This window comes from Melozone crissalis, unplaced genomic scaffold (genome assembly GCF_028551555.1).
Source record: "Melozone crissalis strain CALT ecotype California unplaced genomic scaffold, PUWL_Pcris_2 ptg000034l_1, whole genome shotgun sequence".
NCBI classification, from domain to species: domain Eukaryota; kingdom Metazoa; phylum Chordata; class Aves; order Passeriformes; family Passerellidae; genus Melozone; species Melozone crissalis.
The window spans coordinates 3,027,196-3,049,238 of record NW_026535812.1 but is presented as its reverse complement, the minus strand read 5'-3'; the positions used below and the strand labels follow the sequence as shown (position 1 = coordinate 3,049,238).

Here is a 22,043-nt window from a genome sequence, read left to right as displayed (position 1 = left end):
GAGATTGCATTTCAGGCTGCTGTCTGTAGCCCTGCCTGCTCATGTTTGTGGGTCCTGCACTAAGGTGCACACCTTGGGGTCTGCTGTGCATTTGCAAATTGATTCTGGAGTGAATCTGGGTAAAAGCATGTACCTGGGCAGTCCCTGCAGGCCCTGGGACACCGGGAGCTGTGTGGCAAACACCTCATGGGAGAAGGCATTTGGCTTAACAGCACTAATTGGAATAATTGATCCTTGTAAGTCTTGCCCATATGGGGCATGTGTGCACTCTGTGGCTTTGGATATAATTCATGTACTCTTTAATTTGCTCCTGAAGCATAAGATGGTTATCTTAATGTGAGCTCTTTGGTATGTATCTTGTATTTCAAAAGAAATAGAAATACAAGAATTTAAGTTTGTCATGGCAAACTGTGGTTCACCTGTCCAGGATCATTTGTTCCATGTATTGAATACCTTTGCTGCCCTCTCTTTGTGTGTGTTATGCAGAGCTCAAGTTTCTATTTTTCATGTACTTTCTTTCTTCTCCTTTTCCAGGTGAAGCAGGAGCCACAGAAGGAAGACCTTGTGGTTTGCAATCATGCCATTCCCCTTTGGCAAGTCACACAAGTCTCCTGCAGACATAGTGAAAAACCTGAAGGAGAGCATGGCAGTTCTAGAAAAACAAGACATCTCTGACAAAAAGGCAGAAAAGGTACAGTTGTGAGGTTCCACTTGCTACATGTTCCAGTGGGGGAAAGGGGGAATTTACAGCTGTTGAAACTGAAACAATTAGGAATTATTTGGGTGGTTTATACTGTGATAAAGGGTAATTTATGTACCTTTGAACAGGTGTGTGTGCTGTTGGCTGGTTGGCTTACGCCACTGGCAGCTGATAATGACATTTCAAACGATTTGGCACTGTAGGACATTGCATTCTTTTAATGAACAGCTCACAGCTGTACAGTGTTCTGCTCTTGTGACCACCACAGTGCCTTCACTGCTGCACAAGTAGTTCTGTCTCTGCTTGTCCATGCAAATCTTCACAGAGCAGAGTGTCTCTTACTGAAGCTGAAGAACTTTGTGTCTTCATGGATAGAGAATCTATTTTGGCTTTCCTGCCTCTTCAGCCCACAGTAAGATGTGAGAAGTTCTGTGCTAGTGCAGTTTCCTTTACATGGGTGTCTTGTACCTGTCCCCAGTCATTTCCTTCTCAACTGGCACTCTGGCTTTTCAGCTTTACAGGAACTGACCTCAGAGTTCAGCCTGTGTGCAGCTTCATCCCACCTGGTGAGTTGTGTGGCTGAGATTGAGATGAGCACCCTCCTTGGAGCCTCTCCCAGCATTATTTAACTGTTGTGTGCCATTCTTGGCATCCCCTGAGTCCCATATAGGAGCTAGTCACAATCTTTTCATGTTCACCTATATTTTTAAGCAGAGTGTGGCCAGCTCTTCTACATTCAGTTTCACCTAGATTTGGCACTGTTACTTCTAAGGGTCTTGATTAAATTGCCATTTATTTCTGTTATTCTTAAATAATTAGCATCTTCTACCCCTTTGCCACCATGTGGTGTGTTCCAGGTGTCTTGCAGTGTACCACAGTAGCTTGCTCTGATGCTTTTTCTCTCCTATTGTAGAGAAAAATGTTACATTCTGTTCTGCAGGCTTGTGTGAAGGCTGGAAGGTTTTCATCAGCTGCTGCTCTTCTTCTGTCTCTGAAAGAGCCTTCTGTCAGGAGAGGAGGGATAGATGCATTCTGATGAGGCTTGGCACTGCCTCCTTTATCTTGGCCTCATTATTAGTTCCTGGAGATGTGGCCTGGTCTTAAAATCTGTGTTATTCTGTGTTCTCTTTTTGCTGGGACCCCTGATGGGGAGCAGATCAGCTCATCCCACGGTATGTGTCCTGCAGCACATGCCTGTGTTCCTGATGCTGCTGCTGGAGGTTGCTGTTACCTTTTCTTCTTGCTGGCCTTTGGTCCCACACCTCCATCTTTTTGAAAGAGCTCATTTCTGTGAGGCTGCTGCTCTGACAATAGTAATAAAGCCTGTGAAATGGTTTTTCCTGTGTCAGACAGAAGGTAACACGTTGTGCCTGCAGGAGAGCAAAGGGCAGCCCACATTCACTGGGTTAAGTGTGAGGAGGGTTAAATCCTGACACCCAGGGCAATGAGCCTGGGCATGGTGCTGCTGTTCCCCATCAGCACTGCTGTTCACAAAGGAGCTGGTGAACCCCAGCACCCAGTGTCCACATCTCCATGCAGAGAGTCATCAGGAAGTGTTTGTTCCTTGGCAAGCCAAGACTTCAGCAAGGTGACTCTGGTTGTGACTCTTTCTCCATCAAACCAGCAAAACTTAGGAGGTTTGCTGGTTTGAAGGAGAAAGTTCTGCAATGTGTTATGGACCAGGCATCAGATGTTTGAGGGCACAGCTCTGTGAGCAGACACCCTGAATTCGTGCCCTCTTCCTGTCCAGTCTGTAGAAATGACTGGAGTGAATTTGGAGTTAAAGGACAGTGGCTTTTATTGGAAAAGAACAAACATTTCTTTATGGCCATAGCTCAGTATTTAGGCATCTTTTTCATTATCCCTTTTATTATGATGATCCTTTCTGCCATGTAACTTTTTGGCCTCCTTTGGAGAAGAATTCTGTGCTGGTGGCAGGGTGGGTTCTGGGCCTAGCAGTGGAACAGAAATAGAAAAACTCACTCTACATGAAGCACAAAAATTGCTGCCTGGTACTAAAAGGGGAGAGGGATGCAAAAGTTGTTCTTGTTTTTATGACTTCACTTTTTTAGTGATGGGATATGTATAAAATACAGTGTGTCTCAGTAATTTTGGCATTGTTGCTGTTTGATCCAGGGGTGTGCTTCTGCAACCTGTCACATATCATTGGTGCAATTTCAGTGCTGGGTCAGCATGCTAAATACCTAGTATTGGTTATAAAAATACCCATTTGGGTTAAAGGATTAACTTCTTTTCTTACACACTTTCATTTCTTATAATACAGAGTTTGCTACTACATGGAGAATGCTTTTTGACAATTTTGTTGCACAATTGGAAATACAGATTTATAAGAAAATTAGACAAATAATTTTCCCTGGAAGTTGTAAGTGTAATTATGCTTGAACAGAATTCCTCATTTTTTTTCAGTGCTTAGGCTGAAATTTTAAACCATTAATGTTTTTTGAGTGGAAACAAAAAAAATCAAAGGAGGTAATAAAGATGTTTAAATCTGGGGCAGTGTGTGTTCCTGTCCATTCTTTATAATCAAAATAGAAGATATTCTTCAAAGTAAAAGAGATAAAACAATAGTAATGTCTTGTTCAATTATGAAACATTTTGCCTTGTAACACTGGAAAATTTGTTTTATAATCAAAAATCTGAAATTCAAGTGTATCCTAGTTACATGTTAATCTAGCTTTTGAGCTTAGTGAAGACTGGAGAAAAATTAACCAGGTAGTTCTCCAGGCCATTTGAAATGTCTTTTAATCATGTGGTGCTCATTTAGGAGCTGGGCTGTGGCTCACTTGTCCCAGCTCCCTCTGTGCCACAGCTCTGGTCTTGCTGCTGCACTGCTGTGCTTAGCACAGAGCTTGTGCCTTGCTGTCTGTCAGTATTTGGGAAGGGGAATGAGATGTCAAGTGCTTTAGAACTGAAAAGTGTTCATCATTTATGCTCTTTGTTCTCCACTGCCTGTGCTCTCTTAGAAAGGGGCCTAGAGGGAAGGGAAACCTCCTTTCCCGTAAGCAGGACCTACCCTTGATCTACTCCATTAGTCTTTATTCACATCTCTTCCTCCTCTTTGGCTGATGGCAGCATTTTTCTCATACTCCACTTCCCTTGGTGTGTGGCACACATTTACTGTGCTGCAGGTAAATATTTACTCATGCAATCAGGCTGTTCTTCACTACCCTGTGACCTTGGCTTGCCCTGGCCCACAGCTCCCTTTGTTGGAGCCCTGCTGTGATCTGCTGTGGTGTTCTCTCTCCTGGATGTCACAGCTGTGTGGTGGCAGCACCACGAGCTGCCTGGCTCAGCTGTGCCAGGGTGATGCTGTGCCATGCTGCCAGAGGTCAGATTTCATTCAGGGAGTTGATGCTGTCATTCACAAAGCAGGAAAATCCTGGATTTGTTACGCATGTGTGTACAATTAATCTGTGCTTGAAAGAAGGCTAAAGGTGAAGTCATGTGCCTGGCCTCCAGTGTGGGGCTGGGACTCAGGGGGTAAAGCTGAGCCTGCTTTAGGCAGGTGAGACAACGTGCTTCTCTTCTAATTGAGCTTTTCTGTGCTGTCTCCATGCTAAATGTTCACTGAGAAATCATATAGTAATTTTTGGCATTTAATTGTGCTACTGCACTGATGTAGTTACTAATACATTTATGGAACTGTAAGCATTTTGAATCCAGGCAAATTAAGTAATTATTAAAATGATGCTTTTTAGTTGTGATAGATACTGCTTTACACTACTAAAATTATTCACCCAGTACAGGTTCAGAGCTATATCTGATTTATCTTTTTATGGATGTTTTCATTAATAGTGCAGTTTCTGTAACTGCATTATCCATGGGTAGGTAGAGAACCCCCAGGCACTGAGGTTCCATGGGTCTGGAGACTGCCAAGCTCTCTGGAAATATTTCAGGACTGGCCATGTGTTCTTTATCTTTTTCTACTGTTCACAAACACCAAATAATCCAGCTGTAAAACTCTAGATAGAGTATTTGGGGTTTGCACTGCTTACCATTTAAGAAATACTCAATTTTAGGGTATTTCACTGATCTTTCCAGAGACTGCAGTAAACCATAGCTATAAAGACATGCAGCTATTCTGGTGTTACAGTCATATGTGACTTCATGGTGTCTGCTTTTATTTTTAAATAGTATCTTCCTGTCCTTCATAAACATAGAGAAGTAAATACTTTCTTTATTTTCCTTGCTTTACATTTCACTTTTATAGTGTGGCTTCTCCTCAGATGGTACCTCAGGAGGCCATCAGGGTGGTGGAGGCAGGGCCACCTCAGTCCTGCCAAGCATCACTCCAGCTTCATTTCTGGGAATCTTCTGGAAACTGAGGTTTTCTGGAAGTATTATAGCAGTGACCAATGTCTATCAATGCACTGCACTTCATAAAATATAACATCCTTGTAGTTCCTCTACTCCAAAATTCAACATCAAAAGGACTAGAAATAAACTCAGACAAACTTCTAGAACCTCCTTACTCTTGTACATTCCATGAACTCTCAGATATATTCCAAATACAAGATGTGCAGACCTATTTTTGCCATTTCAGATGAAGAATGGAATTTAGATAGTTACACTGAAAAATATAATGCTACATTAAATATTGGTGTGAAGAACCAAGTAAAAAACCACTAAAAACAAACAAAATCAAGAAAGAGAAGAGAAGCTTGGCTAGCATTACTTGCAAGATTTTCTAAGATACTGAGATCTAAATTGCCTAATGCACTGATCTCTTTTAAGAGGGGAAAAAATCTCTAGACAGAAAGATCAAAATACACAATGAGGTTCATCCAAAAACCCGTGATCAAAAGTGGAACTAACAATCAGACAACAAATCTACAAATGTATAAAATATACCCAGTACAATATATGACCAGGGTTATTTTATATATACAGAATACCCACACTCTCTATACATTTTATAGAGAGTATAAGTATATATTCTATATATGTATATATAAAACAGTATATATTTTATATGTTAAAATTTTTATTTTTTAAGTATTAACATCTGTATTTATATGCTCTCAACATGGATTAGGAACAACCTGAATTTTAGAGAAAAATTTCATGGCAAGTCATATTTGAAATTTATTGGTGCCAGAAAATCAGTACCATCTGAGGAGAAGCCACACTATAAAAGTGAAATGTAAAGCAAGGAAAAGAAAGAAAGAATTTACTTCTCTATGTTTATGAAGGTTAGGAAGATGCTAATCAGATCTAGCTCTGAACCTGTACTGGGTGAATAATTTCAGTAGTGTAAAGCAGTACCTGCCAGGCTGAGCTGTGCTGCTTCTGAGGGATGTGGTTTGGCAGCCTTGAGCTTTAGGGTCTTTCCCAGCCTCAGTGACTCAGTGGTTTGTGTCTCTAAGTGCTGCTTCCCACTAAAGCTCTGTGCCATGCCACTTCCAGTGAAGCATGTGCAGGTGGTCCTGACAGCTATGAGGAGCACTGGAGTCCTCCTGAAGTTCCCAAACTGCGTGTTCATGTTGGGCTAGAGGCTTTTTGGTGTTATAAACCCTCAGTGTTTGGACACACTGCATTATTTTCTGCCTGGTTTGCTAGCATTTCCATTGCTGGTGTCTGTCTTGGGCTGGTGCTGAGGGAGAGCCCTCAAGAGCAGTTACTGAAATTTAGGGTTGGGATGCTTGTCCTCTTCCTTGGGGTTTTGGTGGGACAAATTCTCCATTCTCCTTAATGACAGGCATGCCCTCGATACTGCCATGGTTTCAGCTGAAATAGGAGTTCCTTGAGCTGCCTTTCTTCCTCTTTCATTTGCTTTCTACATTAGTGTGCAGGGACAGCCTTTGCTTCCTCTTCCCTTGGTAGCCATCCATCAAAGATATCTCTTCATATCTTCATGTCTGACAGATGTTCCTGTTCTTCTACAAAAGAGCTGTTTCCTCTGAATTCCAGAGAACAATTGTGTGGTGCAACCCTGCTCCAGCATGGGGAGCTGGTGTTCCCATTTCACCTCTTGAGGAGCTGCTGTGAATCAAAGTGCTCTTACTGAGCACCTGCTTCTTGCTGTCTGACCAGCAGTGCACAGAAAATCCCTTGGGATTTCGACTGAGGAGGAGACAACTGGGACTAGGAACTGAAGTAGCAGGGAGTGGAAAGTTGTGGAGGAGCTAAAAATGATACAGAGCCTCCTTAAAGGTCATGGAATCCTTGCTTGCATACCTAGCAAAGCTGGAATGGCTTTAGCTCGAATAGTGCATGGGTCATGCTGATCCTAAGCCTCTCTGGATAAAAAGCACAAATGAGAAATCTTTTTACACACTCTTTATGAGACTGGCAGTGTCCAGGAAGTGGTAATTTTTTCACTTTATTAATTTTCTGTAAGCTATCAATCATGAATACTTTACATTTAAGTGTATGCATACTTTGTTGGCAGGTTCATCTAATTACTAAAAATCAGTGCACTTACAAACCATTCAGACTTTTTAGGCATGTGAAGAACCATTATAATTAAACCAGCTATTTATGATGATTATTTTCAGCATTTTGCCCTCAAGCTCAGTAAACATATATATTGAAAGGAGTAGTTCTTTTTTTGGTGCAATAGAACTGTGTTTTAAGATTCAGAAGTGGGTGTTTAGAAGTATTCTTGTTGATTTATATTTTTTTTTTTTTAGTTTTTCTTGTGAGATAACTGTGTTTCCACTGCTAAATGCTGCTCCAGCTCATCCTGGCAGCTTAGGAATTCCTCACAAGTGACAGGTCAGACCTGTCTGGCTTCTGTAAAGTGGGCTCCAAGCAGGGAAGGGTTGTAGACCTTTAATTGTGTCCTTTTGAGTGTATCTCTTTCTGGGTCTGTTGGCCAAGTTGTTCTTGTGTGCTGAGATAACCTGAAAGTTAAAGTTGGTTCTCCTTAAGGTTTTGTTTGTTGGAAAACTTCGCCCACAGTAACTGGAATGGGAACTTAGTATTTGACAAAACCTGATGTGTGCAAAATCCACAGGAGGAATCAGTTTGGTGTCTCTGAGCAGTTCCCTGGGCACAGGCAGGAGGCTCCAGGTCATGTTTTCCAGTCTGATCCTACACAACTGTTTTACAGAATGGAAATTTTGTCAGGTTCTTTTCATCCTGTTGCTGTTCTCTAGGGGATTTTTGAATGGGAAGTTAAAAGGCAGTAAAAAGGAAGAGATTTTTACCTTTGGTAACTAAATTGTGTATGTCTTGCCTCTGCTCTGTATTGTTTGGGTTTTTTTTTTAAATACCAGTCTCATAACAGTCTTATGTGCAGAAAGAATATCTATTGTTTTTTTACCAGATTGTCATTTCCTGATTATTCCTCCCCCCCAATGGAAGTTTGCAGATGTTAAGAATAAAGGAGTGTGCAGTCAGAAAGACAAATGGCATTGTTCTCTAACTGTATTGTTTTCCCATTTTCTTTAGGCGACAGAGGAGGTCTCAAAAAACCTTGTTGCCATGAAAGAAATCTTGTATGGCACAAATGAGAAGGAACCCCAAACAGAAGCTGTGGCACAGCTTGCTCAGGAGCTGTACAACAGTGGTCTTCTTAGTACCCTAGTAGCTGACTTGCAGCTCATTGATTTTGAGGTAAGAAAGGAGGGTTTGACATTTTTTACATTCTGTATGTTAAAATAAACACATCTGAATTCCTACCACTTTAATGGTTTAGATGTTTCAGTCTTCAGCTTTTAGTTTGTGGTTATGACACATCCATTAGAAAGAGACTGAGCAAGTATGGAATGTAAAATGTGTGAATTTAGACATATAAACACAAATTTGAAGCAGATAAACCTCTAATCTGGTGGTACAGTTCTGTTAAAATCATGGAATAATTCTGAATTATTGTGTACACAGAAGGGTTAATCTCTTAGTAGTAACCCTGTGGTGAACACAAACCACAGTATTGCAAGATGTATCTCTATGTTCATCTTGCTACATCACATTACTAGGAAAAGTAATAGAATTATTGTAACATTTATAAGAAGTTTAAATACATAATTTAAAGCTGTTAGTTTTATTAATAGTCCATTATTTCTCTGTCTTTTTAGAAACAAGTGATGCAACCTTTTTTGGTTTCCTTGTCTTTTTTTCTGTTTATTAAAAAAAACCTCAAGCTTTTGTTGATCAATTCAAAATAGCAATACTTACTTATATTTAAAGTTATTTCTCCACAAGCTTCTGTGGCTTTTGTCACCACATCACATGGAGTAATTTAGCACCATGGAGAAAAATCCTATTTAGGTATGAGATGTTGCAGTGCAATTGGATTTTTCTCTTTTCCCTGAGGTCTCACAAGAGGCATGTGGTTGTCTAGGAAAGGAGCCAAATGCATGCATCTCACCCCACAGCCTCAACCATAAAGATCATCCCACTTCAGATTGCTTAAAAATGGGATTGTTCATAAACAAGTAGCTCACAATACAAACAGAACAGTTTAAAGTCCTATTGTCATTTGACATTCCAAAAACAATGGCTTTCTTCCCTGTTCTTTCTTCTCTCCCCTCCACCCCACCCATAACTCCCTCTGATTTGTGTTTAATTATAATACAGTGGTATTTTTTCCCTACCCACACAAATGTTTATACCATACATAAAACATTCATGTTGTTAAATAAGCAAGGAAACCTGGGAAAGCTGAGAGGGAATGCTGAACTGGGCTGGCCTTTAATTGCTGAAGAAAGGAAATCATGAAACGTCATCTGGATTCTGCTGACCTCTAGATTGGTATCAGCCTGGTGTTTACTCAGCCCAGTTATTAGCAAAGGAAACCTTCATTATCTGCTGCTAATGAAGAATGAGAACCATTTGCACAGGCTTGCTCTCATTAAGGAGAGCTGTGCTTTTCATTAAGGGGACATGGAAGGGTTGGGAGTTGTTTCCTGCCTGTTCTGCTGCTCTGTTTCAGGAGGATGTGATGGTTCCCCTTGGAGGCAGGAGGAGTCATTGATGCTTTCTAGGCTGGACCACATCTGCTTTTTATGGCTGGCAGCTGGCAGAGTGTCCAGCTATTGTTGGTACCTAGAATTCATGTCAACACACCTGTGCTCCAGATGTGCTCCAGCTTCCCAGCGGTTACAAAGCCAGCCAGATGTTGCCTTTGATATCCCAAATGTCTTTGTGGGTTTACTGCATTTGAAGCAATTTTTCCATGACTGATGAAAATACATATTCGATTTTCTGATGGTTTTTAAACTTGAAGAGTGGGTCTGGGATTTTTTCTTTCTGGTTTCCCACCACAGCAGCACGTTATTCAGTGACAAACTAAACTCTTTTTCCCTTTCAGTCTCACTTCTGAAGAAGGTTTCCTTGTAGAACAGCTTATTAATAGACAGGGACTGTTCATTGTGACTCTTAACTGTCTCAAATGCACTATGGGGAGAACAACCCATAGAAAAGTAAGAAGTAAAAGCTAGAAAAATAACAAGATTGGATGTTTTAATGAAGAGAACTGTAACTGTGCAGCTCTTGCCTTGTGCCCAGGCCTGTTTAAAGCGTTGCCCTTCCCTTGAAACTTGCTTTCCAATAAAGCAGTCAACAGAACCATCTCCTTACCAATCCTAACACCAGTTATCTCCTTGCTGGTTTGCACTGAGAGAGATGGTATCCCTGGTGAAACTGGGCTTCTTGTCCTGTTGTTTTGGGATTTTTTAAATGAAGAATTAAAAAAACCCACCCAAAACAAAACTGCCTTTTGCCCAGGGGAGCTGAATCCTTCTGCTGGGAAGACAATACAAGCACAGTGTCCCTCTCACCTCTGGCTGTGGTGACTGTTGGCCTTGTTGGGCCATGAGGTCACTTGGCAAGGCACAAGAAAGTGACAAAACCTGGCTGTGGGGTTGCAGTGTGCACAGGCAGCTCAGGGATGGTGAGAAGGAAATGCTGTTCTTGCTGGGGACTGCAGGCACACGCTGCGAGCGGAGCAGCGCTGCTGAATGGGAGTTGATGATTGTATTATGTGGAGTTTGAGTAAAGCAATTCCTGCAAACACTGCTCTACTCATGTCAGAACAAAGAGTTCTGGTGTTGCTTTGGGCTGCCTTTCAATGGAATTGTAATTGAGAAAACAAGGGTTTACAAACAATCTCTTATATCCTGAAAACAACACTCCAGCAAAACTGTCCGTGGTAATTTGCAAACATGCCATTTGTAAAGCTCCACTCCTCCTACGTTTTCATAAACATTTCATTTTTTTTCCTACAGTCTTTTTTACACTGATTAGAAAACTGAAAGAATTTTAAATAATTGATGATGTTTTTAAAATTCTTGCTAGCTAAATAAGCCCTGCATTTTACTCAAAAGCTTCCTGGTGTTACTCAGGAGATTTACAGCACAGCTAGAGCTTCTGAAGAAACATTAAATACATCTAGGTTTGGTGTAGAACATTCAGGGAACCTGTAGGTGGAGTTGCTTAACAGGCCTTTATTTGCAGGTCCAAGCTTAGTACAAGCTGGCCTGGTCTTTTTCTGGAATAGGTCTGATAACATAATCCTGGAGGTGTCTTTGTGCAGTCCAGAATAAACAGTTAACTGCAGAAACCTGGCTTTTAAATGGTGCATTTGAATGACGGTGGAAGCTGTTTGTGTTTATAATCACCTTTTTGTTAGATGTCTACCAGTTTCTCTCTTCAGCTGTGGTCCTACATAAGAAATAAACAGGAGATGTGTATTTATACAACAAAGAACATTTCCAATTCCTTTTACACTGTCTGCTGCTATGCTTGTGAATTTTTGTGTGTATCATTTGTGCTGAATTCTAGCATCCTGGCCTTATTTATACTGCTTTTGTGCACTGAAAAATGTGAGACTTGCATTTTAGGTCAGTGGATGATTTCTGTGTATATTATTCATTCATTTATTTATTCCACTTTCATAAGTTGCAGTTCTAAGCTGGATGTTAACACTGCAGTTGGAAATGTTCTGCACACCCTTAATGGTGGCATTGTATGTCCCTAAACAAGGGGAGAGGATAATGGAATATTGAAGAAATACACTTCCAGGCAAGAGCACAGTTAAAAACTGTTCTGCTGTTAGCAAAATCAAATATCAGATAAGCCCAGGAGATTGATGCTCCATAGAAATACCTGCTGAAACATCAGCTCTGAATGTAAATTCCCCATGATCTGCCTGCAACGTGGTGTTGTGTTTTGAGTGCTTTGGCATATTTGAAATGGGCATAAAGAAAGAGAATCTGGTCAAGATCAGAGTATGGAGGCTGCCTGAACTGCAGAACCCCCTAGTACAGCTGCATGAGGTGATGATAATATTTCATTGTTCACTTGCTTGTGGACTTCCATAGTTTGTGTTTAACTGCTGATGTTTTTGACAGGGCAAGAAAGATGTTGCGCAAATTTTCAACAACATTCTCAGAAGACAAATTGGTACAAGAACTCCCACAGTTGAATACATCTGCACTCAACAGAATATCTTATTCATGCTATTAAAAGGGTAAGTGCACTGTGAACCATAAATATGCTTTTACATGGAGTGAGGGCTTTGTAAATGCACAGAGAAGCAGTGAGTTCTGACAAGTTTGCTCTTCCTTAGAATATGCTTCATTTTATTTTCTTTATCCTTGGTTTTGGGGTCTGTAATTCCCCTAAGTAAAGGAAAAGTTAAGAAGTAGAACCCCAGCCATCTACTTTTGCATGAAAAAGAACTGAAAATTGAGAACTGTTAGAACTCTGAAATACTCTTACTGGGCTAGTAAGATATTTTCCTTTCAGTATACTATTTGAGCCTTTTTAAACTTAAAACTACTATTTAAGCCTTTTATCTTGTAAACTTTCACATCAGCAGTTGAAGGCTGTTCTTTTTCATTTTAACCACAATGATTTCCAGTTTGCTGGCCTGTCTTAGACTTCTTATTCATAGTGATTTATATTGCTGTATTGACACAAACATACCACCACAAACCTGACCAAAAAAGAATGATTTGTGGTATATTGTGTCAGACAATTGTTTCTTCCTCTCTTCTTGTAATATCTGCAGTGCTGGATATTGGAGGGTCCTGCCATACTGAATACTTGTAGAGCTGCAGCTCCCAAACATGAAAGCAGAAAATAATTGCTTGCATTTCTAGTAACATTAATTAAGAATGTTCTGAAAATTGCAGTTTCACTGTGTTATTTTGGGACAGACGAGCTCATCAAACATTAATAATCAATTAAAAAAATACAGCTATTCATAAATCTGGCTGCAGCTTCTGGGTAAGCTTGCTGTAGTTGAGGAGTACTTATTCCACTTACTGGGATAACTCAAGGGAGTATGAAAGGGCCACTCATCTCAGTGGGATATGCCTGTTGCTAGCATTACTTGCCTGTAATGTCATTTAAATGTCAGAGGGACTAAAGAAAATATTAGTTGTGGCATAATGCAAGAGAAATTATTGATTCAGCGCATCTTCAAACTAATTTACAAAAGAAGGCAAAGATACTTGAGGTGCAGGAGAGAAAACTGCTTTTTCAGCATGTTCTCATTGGTAAGTGGTTGAATGGGGGCTGCAACACATCGGTGCTCACTTTTAGTCTGTGTTGTCACACTTCAGAGAGCTTTATCCTCCCAGGGGTTATTGAAACTCATATTGATGAGTCAGGATGTTTGAAATGGGCATTTAGCAGCTTACATGTTACATCTGATATCCAACTGAGACAAATTTATGTGAATTTAAACTGTGGCATGAATTGCAAAGAGCTCAGTAGATTTCAAATCTCCATGACAGGTTGAATGGAGAGTATTGCAGGATTTAATGAAAATTATTTCAGGGGTTTTTTTGGTAGAGTAATAAGTAAGTAATGGTAAGTTAATGCTTAGTATGCACACTGATACAATTCTCCTGAAATTGTGGACAATTTCAATTAGCTCCCACTGGTTTAGGAGGGAGCATTCTGGAGGTGTGAGGCAGGAACGCATGTGAGAGGCTGTGACTGCTCCAGAAGCTGGAGCACCATGATGTGATGAAAAATGGTTTAATGGAAGAGGAGATCTGAATTTATGTCCAGTATTGCTAACCCCTCATGCTCATATGGAAGGTTTTATGTAAATTTCTGTCGTGTTTAAGCAAGCAGCTTTCAAGGGAAATAATTTACTGCTTTTCCAGATGTCTGCAATCCCACAGTATGGAACAAGACAGCAAAGAAAGTATTTCTGTTTAGTCTTGTGAAAATCCTTTTAATTGACTGTAATTGTAACCGGTAGCTATTTCATCAGTATTTAGTAGAAATATTTAAAAATGGAATTTATTGCAGAAATAAGAACCTCTGATTTTCATGGGTTTATTTCTTGATGGTATTGAAGGCTGTAATTAGCAGTGTGGTGCTGCAGTGCTAACTTGTGCAAGTTCATAAACTCATAAAGAATCTCTTGGCTTTTGTGAACAGGTACGAATCTCCAGAAATCGCTCTCAATTGTGGGATAATGCTCAGAGAATGCATCAGGCATGAGCCACTAGCCAAAATCATCTTGTGGTCAGAGCAGTTCTACGACTTCTTCCGATACGTGGAGATGTCCACGTTCGACATCGCGTCCGACGCCTTCGCCACCTTCAAGGTAATTCCTCAAACCTGGGAGCTGCTGCTTCTCTGCTTCTCTGCCCTGAGCACCCTCTGCTGTGGCTGCTGCTCTTGGAAAACAAGCCTTGGCAGAGGGGAGGAACATGGGTGTGATGGGGATGGGTGAGCTGGACACTGTTCTTCCTCATGTCTCAGAATGCAAGCCACACACACAGTACATTTTCTCCCCAAAATCCTGTTCTGGAGAGTGAGCTGTATCATGCATTACCTGAATGCAGGTGTGTGAATACATACACTATGTTTGCACCTCAAAATCCTGTTCTGAGTAAGCTGCATCATGCATTACCTGAATGCAGGTGTGTGAATACACACAGTACATTTGCTCCCCCAAATCCTGTTCTGGAGAGTGAGCTGCATCATGCATTACCTGAATGCTGGTGTGTGAATACACACAGTACATTTGCTCCCCAGAATCCTGTTCTGAGTAAGCTGCATCATGCATTACCTGAATGCAGGTGTGCTCTTTAAATCTGTGTTTTCAGCTCCTCCTGAGGGTATCTGATGCTGTTGCTTTGTCTGGGGAAATTTTCTGTGGCCCAATTTTTGTGTCCCTAAAACAATCAGTTATGGGGACAATAAGCATAATATTAATCAAGATTAAATGGTGGATCTTAACCTCTGTTGTATGTAGTTGTGTGCAGAGTAAATACATAGAGTACATTTGCTCCCCAAAATCCTGTTCTGGAGAGTAAACTGCATTGTGAATTACCTGAATGCAGGTGTGCTCTTTAAATCTGTGTCTTCAGCTCCTCCTGAGGTTATTTGATGCTGTTACTTTGTCTGGGGAAATTTTTTGTGGCCCAATTTTTGTGTCCCTAAAACAATCAGTTATGGGGACAATAAGCATAATATTAATGAGTATTAAATGGTGGGTCTTAACCTCAGTTGTGTGTAGTTGTGCACAGAGTGTAGCCTTGATCCATAAATAGCACCCTTCAGTGATAATTTCAAAGGCTGTTTCTCTGTGAATTAAAGTAACTCATCACAGATCTTTCCTAAGGGATGCCAAGATCCTGAGCAGTGTCCAGGTAATTGCATTCATGTCCTAATACAGCATGTTTAATGAAATAGCAGAATTTTGGATTGAATGTCTTATGTGTGTGAGAATGTCTTTGTACTGTTTAAATATTTTTAGTGACAGTGCTGGGTTTGTGCTTTCTTACAGGATTTGCTTACAAGACACAAGTTGTTAAGTGCAGAATTTTTGGAACAACATTACGATAGGGTGAGCAAACACCTTCTCATATTTAGAGCTCTCTAGTTCTGTGTATCTTATTTGAAGAAATTGGTTTTTTCCCTTGTTTAGTTCTGGTTTTGGGGATTTTCACACAGTACTAAATCAGCTGTACTTGGGGTTCAGTTTCCCTCCCCCAAAGCCAAAACAAGGAATGTTGGAGAGTTTAATTTATCCTGACATTTTCAGCTACATGACTTCCATCCTTTTGCCTTTCAACAGATTATTCAGAACCAGTTCCACAACGATACTTAAGTGTTTAAATCTTACTCTGATTAAAACTCCCAGACTTCACAAGCAATTTAAAAAAAAACCCCAAAAAACAAAAGCAAGACCAACAAACTTGGGATCACATTGATTTTTAAAGTTTTGTCTCCAGGCATGTTCACTAATTCACAAAAATCTCCTCTGAGTGACTCAGCTTTAAACAGGAGATAAAAATTATTATTCCCTTTTTGACTAGTTGCTTTAGCCCTGAAATATCTACTGAATAATGCTTCAGGCACTGTTTGGGAACCAATTAAGAGGCTTTGAGAAATTAGATGTGCAGAGTTGAGACTTAGCTCACCTCTTCATCTACTTGGAAGCAAAGTTCTTCTTGCTGTGTAATCATTTCTGAAACTTTAAGAGATTTTGATGAATGCATTTCTAAAAGAAGTCACAGTGAAACTGTATTTTAGATTACTCATGAATAGTAAAACTTGACAATATTAAAAGAAACCTAAAGAGTGTGCAAGGTAAATGTTTATCTCAGTCCTCCCTGCTCAGTGATGTCCTCAGGTTTTGACACACTGAATTGCAACTCCAGCTGGTCCCTTGGGCATTTGTAAAAACAGATTGAAAAATCAATTTGCTCTGGTGAGTGCAAGGCATCAGTCTTACACTGAAGGTGGTTCTGTGGGAGCCAGCCTGGCTTCTCCTGCAGAGGGAGCCCGTGCTGTGCTTTCCAGGGAGTCCCTGGGAACTGGGAACTTGTGGAATTCACAGGGAGCCCCGACCAGGGGAGAGAGAATGATGCATCTGACTCCACTGATAGCAGGAGGCTAATTAATTACGTTATTTTACTATATTGTTCTGTATTCCATTACACTGTGTTACATTACATCTAAACTGAATCTGCCATGTGTGGTGGTGTTTGAGGGTCCCCAGGATGAGGGAAGAGGTGAGAATCTTGAGTCCATGTTTCATATTATTCTATTCTATTCTATTCTATTCTATTCTATTCTATTCTATTCTATTCTATTCTATTCTATTCCTACACTAAAGAAAGAGAAGAAAGGAGACATCAGAAGGCTAAAAAAGAATGAATCATAAAAACTTGTGACTGTTCAGAGCCTTGACACAGCTGGACCATGAGTGGTCATCAAGTAAAAACAATCCACATGAGACCAATCAAAGATGCACCTGCCACATTCCACAGCAGCAGATTAATATATTATATTATATTATATTATATTATATTATATTATATTATATTATATTATATTGCAGATTATTATATTATAGTATAGTATATTATAGTATATTATAGTATATTAATAATTATAGTATATTAATAATTATATTATTATTATATTTTAATATGATATATAATAACTACATATTATCTATTTTAACTTTAAACCATATTCAATGTTTAATTTTGTATATGTTTTAAAAGTCTAAGTAGTAGCAGCGTAGTGACTTCCAGGAACCCACTGAGATTTCAGATTCTGTTTGGTTTTGTTAGGGATTTGCATCTTCTCCACTTTGTTGCAATAATTTGGAAGAAGATGCCTGTGACACTTGAAGAAGTGCTAACCCTTCTCTTTGTTCTGTGTTTAGTTCTTCAGTGAATATGAGAAGTTACTTCATTCAGAAAATTACGTGACAAAGAGACAGTCACTTAAGGTAAGGCAGTTTTATTTTCTTCTGAAATGTAAAGAGATTCCCTTTATTTTCAAGGTGAGTTAGCTTTATTTGAAATGGCTTCTGTAACAGCCTTGAACAGTATTTATTTTAACTCTTCAGACATTTTAATTCTTGAGATCGGCTAATTTTTTTAGTCCGGTTGTTAATATCTCAGTGTCCAGCACAGACCAAAGTAATTTCTCTCCCTATGAAAAAATAGCTCCTCAAATTTCTTTATTTTTGTCGATTTTTTTCCTTCAGCAAGTCTGGTTGCATTTAAATAATTTAACAAAGACTCACATGATGTGCCTAAACCAATACTGATCTTACATTCAAGTAGGTGAGAAATAGTGAATATAAATGTAATGCAGAACTTGCAGCAAAGGTGATCCTTGTGGGCAAAGTCCTTTTAAACCCTTTAGGTAGCAAAAGAACAGTCAATATTTCATTTGATATACTAACCTGTTTTATTGGGTTTGGGGTTTTTTTTAAAAGGCATTCTTTCTATGCTGAATAGTTTCTGTAAAAGTGGAAAAAAATAATGAAGTCATGGAGGAAAAAAAAGAAAGATGTCTCTTTGCAGTTCATAACAAGGGGGAACTGTGATTTTTCACTTTCTGAGGAAAAGGAGAAACTGTGTGGTTGAAATAAGGGGAAATTGTGCACCTGCACATGGAAATTTAGGGCACTTGGTTGTGTTACTGCTTTATCTCCTGACCACTGGTGCTGCATTCCCAGAGCCCCACACCACTTGAGGGGCTCTGAAAGCATTTATATATCCAAATTAATTCTTCTGTTAGTAATTTTTTCATTTTTCATTCTTTTCTGCCTTCAGCTTCTCGGTGAATTGTTACTGGACAGACACAACTTCACAATTATGACAAAGTACATCAGTAAACCTGAAAATCTCAAACTAATGATGAACCTTCTACGAGACAAGAGTCGTAACATTCAGTTTGAGGCCTTCCATGTGTTCAAGGTATGTTACAAAAGCCCACCAGGAAACAGAAGCAATCTGACCAGAAGGTGTTTAATTGAGTAAACTGCTTAGCTGAGCTTAAATGGAGCTGACCTTAATGTCTGCTGAGTGATTAAATAAAAATGCTGATGTTTGCTTGATTATGATCCATCTTTACAAATTGATATCTTGGATATCTTCTGAAAACCATTTAGAAACCACTTAGGGACTTCCATGTGGTTGTCAGAGTAACATTTCTCAGAAACTTCTGGAATTGAATGCATTGAGATAAGGAGGAATGCATGATTCCATACAAAATCATGGAGTTCCAAAGTGGTTTTATCACACTGCATGATGTCTGAAAGAGAGCAGTATTTCAGTCAGGTCACCTGGATTGTAATTTGAACATTATGCCAGATGGCTTCTGACTTTGCTAAGAGTTATAACTAGAGGTCTAAAACTTTGCAGTGAAGTGTGAGATTCCCATCAGATGCTGCACATGATATGAAACCATGCATTTGCCATAGCATTTAACCGTAAAGTGTCTGCAGTGGTTTCTGCAGAGGCTGTTGAAGCTGGTCACCTCCCACAGACTAGATTTACTTTGGTACTGATGTTCACCTTATCCCCTGCCAAAAAAAAATTAATTTTATTAAGAAACTTGAAGTATTTTGGTAGGATACTGAAATAATTAAAACATAATTTTAATTTATCATCATCAGTATTTTGGTAGATAATTTCTTTTTTAACTTAACCTTTTGTTTCTCGCTGTTGTGCTCAATGCCTTTTTATTTTCTTGCAGGTGTTTGTAGCCAATCCTAACAAGACACAGCCTATATTAGACATCCTTCTAAAGAACCAGACCAAACTTATTGAGTTCCTCAGCAAGTTTCAGAATGACAGGACCGAGGACGAACAATTTAATGATGAGAAGACCTATTTAGTTAAACAGATCAGGGATTTGAAGAGACCAGCACAGCAAGAAGCTTAAAACTCCAATAAACCTTTAAAATATTAAACCCAAATTCAGCATTTGCTGTTAGATATTCAGCATCAGGCACTCTTATCGATTCATGAGGAACATTACTGCTAATCTGCTGTTCAGTGAACGGTTTTTGTTTTTTCTCTTTTCATTTTTAGTCCAAGTTGAGAAACATAGCTGCTGCTTTCTTGCACAATGTGGACTTTCTTGATATTTGTGTCATTTCAGAATTCAAAGACACTGCTTGTTTTAGGAGTCCTGAAAAGAAAGATTCTAGGTTCGTGAAAGCAAACATATAGATACTAGTTTGGTCTAGGAGAGAAGGTATTCATGTAGTTAAGTAACAGGTTGCATGCTTGCAAATCTGAATAAATCTGTATGTTTGCACTTACCTTGTTTGAGATAATGAGCACAACGTGACCTGTGCATACCTGGCACCATAGTATAAGATTATATGCCTTGATTTAAAACGAAAAAAAAATGTGCAGTGCTTTATTTGTAATCAAAGGGGAAATGTATCTAAGATGTGACCTTATTGGGATAAACAGTTGTCTTGCAAATAAACTGATATTGAAACTTAGCAACTTTTAAAAGAGTGAAATCTCAAGGTTCATAAGGAAAATGTATATATGCCTTTCACTGCTTTATAGAATTTTTTTTTGGACATGATTTGATTTTTCTGAGACTTGACTTGTAAACTTGGAAATATGTTCTAAGGGGTTTTGTTAATTTTACTTTAAAGGTATTTCAGACAGTAGACCTAGCAGTGACATTTTGCATTTCATTTCAACAATGCTTGCTGGTTTCTTTTGTATATAACTCCTAGGCTGCTCATTTCTTTAAAATATGATTTAATTTGTACAGCAGAGGAATGTTATTGTATTAGTCTGTAACTATTACCTAATATTGAGTTTTGCAAAATGAATGCTCATATGTAATTGAATACTTCAGATCACATGGAAATGCTGATTTAACAATCTTAAGTACTGCAGCATTTAAAAGGAAACAAACACCCAAACCCAAACAAATTCTTTGTATTCACATGTCTAATGGGGTGCCATCAATTAGGGTAGGCTGAACCAGAGAACTGGAACCCTTTCTGCTCTGTTCTTACCAGATAATATTGGCCTTATTTAATTACACTTGCATTGTGCTCACCAGCTCTGCAAATGGCAAGGATTATGCTAAATTAATATTGATTCCTCTGACTTCTGGGGAGCCTGCAGTGCGTCATTTCTGACAGTAAATAACTCAGTACAATAGTTGTGTGAGTGATTTCATTCCCTCCAACCTCAAGAAGCAATTCCATAGGTGTCCTAGGATAACAAAATGATCTCTTTTTTGTTGATTTCGTTCTTTGTTGCTGCAAACTATCAGTATTTATAAAAACAAAAAAACCCAACTGATTTTGCACCATGTTTTTGTTACTGTGACCATACAAAAGGAATCTACTAAATATAGCTAAATGATGTTATTAAAATTGTATCTATCCATCATATAGTAACGCTGAGATCACAGCCAAGCAAAAACTCGTGGATTGGGGGCTGGAAGTTCCAATTCTGCATGACTGAATGATTGTGAATGCTACAGCAAATGTTTCTTGCTTCCTGCCCTCTTCCCATTTGAAATATTTCACAATCAGTGACGTTTGAGCTGATTTGAAAGCCTTCACAAGGAAAATCCCAGAGCTCCAGAAAATTGAGTGTTTTCACTTGGTTGGTTAAAACTGCTCTTAACATTAAAATTGGTCTTTTAAAGGTTCTTAACGTGTCCTTTGCAAACAGAATCATTTTGCTTACAGGAAAGAAAATAGCTGACTCTTCCCAGAGATGCCAGGCAGAGCTGGCAGGAGGTGGTGTTGTAGCTCAGTACTAACTGTCTGTTATATTTTGGTTTATCATAGCTGAGTGGAGGAAACATTATTTGCCAAGTTACTCACCATAACATGTAAGGCTTCCTCTTTAGAAAGATGTAGATGTGCTAAGGATTTCTATGTGTAAAGAAGTGAAAACATTTGGACTGGGATAGAGGTTTCTCTATATTGGGCCTTGGAATCAATGGCTATGGTGACTTTTTTAATATGTGGAAACATTTGAATGTTGGCTTTCGAAAATAAGTTGTATTTAAATTAAAGCTCCTTTGATGTGCTGTTCATATTAAAAAACTTGTTCTGGAAGTGGTTTCTTATCTGCTTGAAGGCTTAAGGGTATTACTAAAACATATTTAAATGCAAGCTTTTTTTTGGTTTTGTTTTGGTTTCTTTTTTTTTTTTTTTATAATAATAAGAGATGTATACAATTGTAATTCTATTTCAGTGGTAGCATTTCATTTCTCCTGAGGAAAATGTTTCGTACCCAAAAAATCTGGCTGGCCCCATAATTTAAATTAAAATAAAATTTTGAAGAAAAATGTGTCTTCTTTACTGTATTACTGAAGAGGATCAGTTTCTTGTGGATGTGTATCAGGTTGCCCTTATTGCCTGAGAGTGGCTCAGCTTTCTTCCTTTCAAATACAAAATCATTTTAAGTCATGAGAAACTCTGGCTTGCACAAACATTTTTAAAGAATTAAGACAAAGTGCTATATTAAAGATGCAATCAATTTTGATTTATTGTTGGTAGCCTCCCTTGCCTCGTTGTGTTATTATTGCTGATTCTATTTCTTTTTGGCAAGGGCAAAGAGGAGAGGCTGTTTCCTGTGTCCTGGCTGGAGACAGGTCC

The 22,043-nt window shown here is 39.1% G+C and overlaps 1 protein-coding gene across 1 annotated transcript in view; it reads left to right on the top strand.

The window, feature by feature from the left end:
- Positions 1-21,593, top strand: part of CAB39 (calcium binding protein 39) — a 42,483-nt gene extending 20,890 nt beyond the window's left edge. Inside the window, exons 2-9 of the mRNA XM_054282380.1 lie at positions 535-691; positions 8,117-8,281; positions 12,019-12,137; positions 14,069-14,237; positions 15,426-15,485; positions 17,319-17,384; positions 18,220-18,363; positions 19,145-21,593. Of these exons, the coding sequence (XP_054138355.1) occupies positions 578-691; positions 8,117-8,281; positions 12,019-12,137; positions 14,069-14,237; positions 15,426-15,485; positions 17,319-17,384; positions 18,220-18,363; positions 19,145-19,333 (1,026 nt within the window). The 5' untranslated portion in view covers positions 535-577 and the 3' untranslated portion in view covers positions 19,334-21,593. The remainder of the gene's footprint in view (positions 1-534; positions 692-8,116; positions 8,282-12,018; positions 12,138-14,068; positions 14,238-15,425; positions 15,486-17,318; positions 17,385-18,219; positions 18,364-19,144) is intronic.
- The last annotated feature ends 450 nt before the right edge of the window (positions 21,594-22,043 follow it).